Raw genomic sequence first — 5,755 nt, 5'->3', positions numbered from 1 at the left:
ACCTAAAAAGGGTATGTATGTATGTATTAATATATGACTATTGTACTGCCTCAAACCTAAAATTTAAAAAAGTAAAAAAAAGAACCTAAAATTTTAAAAAATCTCAATGACAAGCACATCTGTATATTAACCCTACCCTACTTAACAGTTTTGCTTCCCATAACATATATACTGTACACTCTTATACCCACCCAGGGATTCCTACTTCTTGCAATCCTGCTACAAGAACAAATTATTTGGGTTGTTTATGCCTTTATCCAAACCCCACTCTTTACAACCCAGCCCAAACCCCATCTCTTCCACTAAAAGGCCACCCCAATTGCTGTCTTATGAGACTGCTTCCTGGCATTAGTACACCAACAGTTGTAAAGATTTGATTAGATTAGTTGTAAAGAAAGACCCTCTCCAATAGGTAAAACAAACCAATCATTCATTTCTTCATTAAGTCCTAAACATACAGCCAAAAAATACAGTGTTAAACAACGAAAATGGTTAAGAGTCCTAACGGCTGCAGAGCTTATATGCACACACCTACACAAATTTTGAGAGGTCTCTTGACTCCTTTACCTACTACTACCAACTTCCAGATAACAATCGATGGATCCTAGATTTGAAATACTTGTTTCAATGTTTATTTATATAATCATACTTAGATTTCCTTATAGGACTTAATTTAGACTCAGCATGTATCCTGCCATCTCTTCTGAGCCTTATTCTAAACACGTCTACCTCAATACTATTTTCTCTATGACACCCTACTGGACATCTCAGTCAGATGATGTAAGAACCTTCTATTCTCAACTCCAGGTGAGGCTATTTGCTAGCTCCCCACAATTAGCACATCTAAGAAAAGAATGCACTCACCATGGCTGATGGATTTGTTTGTCTCTCACGTTCTCGCCTTATCTCACTCTCGATAGATTCACGAATGGCCAGCTTACAGGCACGCTGGCAAATCTCTGTCAAGTCAGCTCCTGAGAAGCCATTAGTCATCTTAGCCAGGAACTCCAAATCTACATCCTAAAAAGAAACAATAGTACTACATTAGTCTTTCCTCCCCTGGGATCCATATACACTGATCTTTGGTTCAACCCAACATCAATTTTCCCCCACCTTCCCCTAACCTCATTTTATTTCTGGCTCTAGATTATCTTAATATCCCCAAATCTTTCACCTTCCTGTTAGACCAGCCCTACACCATCCCCCACCAATCTCCAGTGGAATCTTAATCTTTTTAGGAATCCAAAAGCACTCCACATCGTCCTTATAACATTGCACCTGCCTTGGCAACTGGGGACTTGCGCAAGTTTGCCTTGAGAATGGCAACACGAGACTTCTCATCAGGAAGTGGGATGTAGATGAGCTGATCAAGGCGGCCAGGTCTTAGGATGGCAGGATCAATGATGTCAGGCCGGTTGGTAGCGCCAATGATGAACACATTCTTTTTTGTGGACATACCATCCATTTCTGTCAGGATCTGGTTGATAACTCGGTCAGCAGCCCCACCACCATCTCCAATGTTACCACCACGAGCTTTAGCAATTGAATCTAACTCATCAAAGAACAGCACACAGGGAGCAGCTTGGCGGGCCTGTGGGAAAGACAGACTGACTCAAATACTAACATAAATAACTGGGTCTCAGACTTCACAAGGAAAATTATCAATCAATGGCTAAGCTGCCAGCAGTAAGATGGTTTTAACTTTCCTAAATGAACAACTTCTGCCCTACCTTGCCTACAAGCAAGTGAACAGCCTCATGCAGCTAGCTCACCTTGTCGAAGATTTCCCTGACATTGGCCTCAGACTCCCCAAACCACATGGTAAGCAGCTCTGGACCCTTAATGGAGATGAAATTGGCCTGACATTCATTAGCAATGGCTTTAGCCAGCAAGGTTTTCCCACATCCAGGAGGGCCATAAAACAGAACTCCCTTGGACGGTGTCATGCCAAACTTGAGGAATTTGTCTGGATGCTCCACTGGGTACTAAAAGAAAAAGGAAAGAGTTAAGGCTAGTTCCATATTTTGAAGGACATAACATCAAGGAGAAGCACTCACTATACCAAGTTCTCTTGGAGTAGTTTTAATGCCTCTTAACTGGAAAACAGCAGGCTATTCTAAGCTGTGTTCCCGTAACTGTTACTGTCAATGTGCTGATGCCAACATCACCCAGGTTCTATATAACATACTGAAGCTGTGACTCATCCTTAGACCAAGTTATCCTACCTGGACTAGCTCCTGAAGCTCACGTTTGACATCCTCCAGGCCTCCAATGTCTTCCCAGGTTACCTGTGGCACTTCTACGACAGTTTCCCGCAGTGCTGATGGGTTGCTTTGACTCAAGGCCCACTAAAAACATAGGAAAAACTGGGATGAGACACGGAAGAGAGTCAAAGTATGTGTGTATACTTGGCATATGGTGGTCATTACCCGGAAGTCATCCATTGTAACTGCCAGAGAGTTCATGACTTCAGCATCAATGGTCTCATCCTCTAGGTCAATAAGATCCATCTTCTTGCGGATAGCCTGCAGAGCAGCTTCTGAACAAAGGGCTGCTAGGTCAGCACCCACATGCCCATGAGTTTCATTGGCTACCTGCAGAGAGAAGATCTACTGACAATCCTATTTCTAGACCAACTAGGCTGGGTGCAGTGCTGTAAAACTACAACCCCAATACTACGGAAAGATGAGGCATAATTGTTACTTTCAGCTCAACCTAAGCAACTTAACAAGAACCTGTCTCAAAATACCTTATTTGGGCTGATGAGATAACTCAATGGTCTAAAGCACCTGCTTAGGAAATATCTTATTTGGCACAGGGAATCAAACTCAGAACCTAACATTTGCCAGGCAAGTACTGAACTGCTAAGCTTTATAAAGTCCCAGCCCTGTCTCAAAATTTTAAAAAAGAGCTAGAGAACTAACTTAGTGTAAAAACAAGGGGTTCAATCCCCAGTACTGTAGAACAAAAGAACAAAAGGCTAAGCTACCTTAGGAAGCTCAGAGACAGACAGAATTATGACCCCTTCCTCTACATCATATCTCTGGATCCTCCCATTTCTTTGAACACACTGAATGGCAGATCCTTCACTGGCTGAGATTTAAGTATTCAAATATGGACTTGGGGCCAAGAAATAAAGCTGCCCTTAAGCATTTCTGGTTTACTAATGTATTCAATGTCATTTTCCTAGATTCAAGATCATTTCCCTTTTCCCAGCCCTGATACCAAAACCAATCTCATATCTTAAAGTTAGGCCATTAGCCAGTTCTCTGCAACTTCCTCGAAAGAGCTATCTAACTCCTGGTCAATTTTCATCAACACTCCACCTGTTCCAGGTCCACATCGTCAGCTAGTTTCATGTTCTTAGTATGGATCTGAAGAATTTCCAAGCGTCCTGTAGCATCAGGGATTCCAATATCTACCTCCCTGTCAAAGCGACCTGTAAGACAGTGCATGAGCATGGTCAGGGCTTGTTTCTTGTCCAAAGGGAACAGACAGACCTAATGTGATCATCTCACCTCAGGACTCTTCTAGTATAAGTATTTAAAGTCCTATGACCCAGGAAACCCCATGGTCTCAGGCAAAACAAGATGACTATTCACTCTAGAGAACACAGGACAAGTGAAAATGATGCCTGGGCCCTATCACTGTAAACTTTAAGAAATCATGATTAGATGAGATGCCAGACAGATGTAGGATCAAGGCAAGAACAGGGCTGAAAGATACCTAAGATTCTTACCAAACCGCCGCAGGGCTGGGTCAATACTGTTGGGTCTATTGGTTGCAGCCATCACTATTACATGTGCTCTCTGCTTTAGGCCGTCCATGAGTGTCAACAATTGTGACACAATACGTCGCTCCACCTCTCCATGAGTCTGTCAGGACAAGATGCTTGGTAAGTGAAGTTAGGACTTTTCGATCCTCCCCATACCACTATCCCCTCAGGTAAACTCCTACTTTCTCTCTTTTGGGAGCAATGGCATCCAGTTCATCAATGAAGATGATAGCAGGAGCATTCTTTTCAGCCTCCTCAAAGGCTTTACGAAGGTTGCTCTCAGACTCACCAGCCAACTTGCTCATGATCTCAGGACCTAAAAGGATACAGAAGAGAAACAATGACAAAACTGTATTCTTTCCCAATACCAAAACAATGTTATCTTTTTGCCTAGCCCAGAGATGGTAACTTCTGCCTACCTTCTCATAGCCTCAATCAGCCCTAATGCTAGGACAGCCAATAGGCCAACCTAGAGAAGCCAAAAGACCCAATATGTTTTTCTCACAGCAAAGCTGAAAATGTGAAGACATCCACAGATGCTCTCTGACCACCGGCCAAAGTAGGAGACAGCATACCAGTTGGACCTCTACCACCTATATACTCCGAGTCTCAGCCCATCTTCCTTAACTTCTTTCAAATAAATCAACATACCTTTTCTCATTCCTGTTTCCTCTAAATGCCTCCAGCCTGTCCATAATCTTTTCAAGGCAGAAAGGATAAGGAATATTACTATAAAATAGCTTTCCCACGGGGCAACCCACTTGGGTCCCCTCTCTCAGACGTAAGGTTTCTTTCCCCAATAAATATTCTACTCTTAAAAAAAAAAGGCTTTCCCTTATCGTTTGTCTGTAATATATACCCCTCAATATATACACACAAGACACTAAAGCATGTTCAAGGGCATAGGTGCAAATGGATGTGCCTAAGAGCTGCTGAGCTCAAAGCTGAGGCTACCCAGACACAAGATGAACCAAGCCACTTACCATTGATCAAGAAGAAGAATGCTCCAGTCTCATTTGCCACAGCTCGAGCAATCAAGGTCTTCCCTGTTCCAGGAGGTCCGTAGAGCAGGATTCCCCGAGGAGGCTGAAACCAACAGAGTACAATTAGGTTGAAAGACTCCCACTTTTTCCCAACCTCACGCATTCTAAAACATCTTGACCAGTGAGTAACAGTAGCATGTTTCAATAAAAACAATTGAAAACAAGCTGGGCCCATAAAATAGTTTGACTAGGGCTCCAGAGAATAAGAATCATGATAGAATCCTCACACAATTAAAAAATAAGCCAATAAGCCCTTAGCTGAGTATAATGCATATGCCAACAATTCCAGCACTCAGTAGGCTGAATAGAAGGATCACTGCAAGTTCAGCCAGCCTGGGCTGCATAGTGAGATTCAGTTTAGCCTAAACCACATATTAAGACCCTAACTCAAAAAAAGAAGGAAGAAAAAAGGAAAAAGGAAGGAGGAAGGTTTAGCAAGATAGCTCAGCTCACTAAGCGCCTGCTTAGGCAAGTGCAGGGACTGGAGTTTGATCCCCTGCACATGTGACGCTGGCTGACGACAAAAAGCTGGTATGGTGTAATCTGTAATCTGAACTGGGGAGACTGGAAACAGGAGGATCACTATAAGTCCATGTGGCGCAGTGAGGCCCTGTAACAAATATATTTTTTTAAAAAAAGGAAAGAGGACAGGGGTCTGACTCAGCAGCACAGTGCCTGCCTGGCAAGCACAAGGTCTCCAGTATGATACCTGCCTCATACCAAAAGAAAAAAAAAGTCACTGAAACTGTGTGTGGCAGACCACATTTGCAATTCCAGTACTCTGGGAAGCTGAGGATTAAAGAGACCATATTTCAAAATAAAAAGTAGGGGCTGGAGAGATGGCTCAGTGGTCTAAAGCACCTACTTGAAACAAACTTGGCAAAGCACAGGGACCGCGGTTCGATCCCCCAGCACCACATGCCAGCCAGCCCCGCCC

General features: G+C 43.2%; 1 protein-coding gene across 1 annotated transcript in view; it reads right to left on the bottom strand.

Annotated features, from left to right (window-relative positions):
* The window catches only part of Vcp (valosin containing protein), a 19,901-nt gene that overhangs the window by 1,724 nt on the left and 12,422 nt on the right, over positions 1-5,755 (bottom strand). Inside the window, exons 7-15 of the mRNA XM_004631884.3 lie at positions 4,759-4,861; positions 3,958-4,091; positions 3,740-3,875; positions 3,327-3,439; positions 2,430-2,594; positions 2,226-2,348; positions 1,773-1,985; positions 1,283-1,591; positions 865-1,020 (exon numbers count right to left, since the gene is read on the bottom strand). Of these exons, the coding sequence (XP_004631941.1) occupies positions 865-1,020; positions 1,283-1,591; positions 1,773-1,985; positions 2,226-2,348; positions 2,430-2,594; positions 3,327-3,439; positions 3,740-3,875; positions 3,958-4,091; positions 4,759-4,861 (1,452 nt within the window). The remainder of the gene's footprint in view (positions 1-864; positions 1,021-1,282; positions 1,592-1,772; positions 1,986-2,225; positions 2,349-2,429; positions 2,595-3,326; positions 3,440-3,739; positions 3,876-3,957; positions 4,092-4,758; positions 4,862-5,755) is intronic.

Source organism: Octodon degus, unplaced genomic scaffold, assembly GCF_000260255.1.
Source record: "Octodon degus isolate 3935 unplaced genomic scaffold, OctDeg1.0 scaffold00045, whole genome shotgun sequence".
NCBI classification, from domain to species: Eukaryota; Metazoa; Chordata; class Mammalia; order Rodentia; family Octodontidae; genus Octodon; species Octodon degus.
This window is presented reverse-complemented; position numbering and strand designations above follow the sequence as displayed.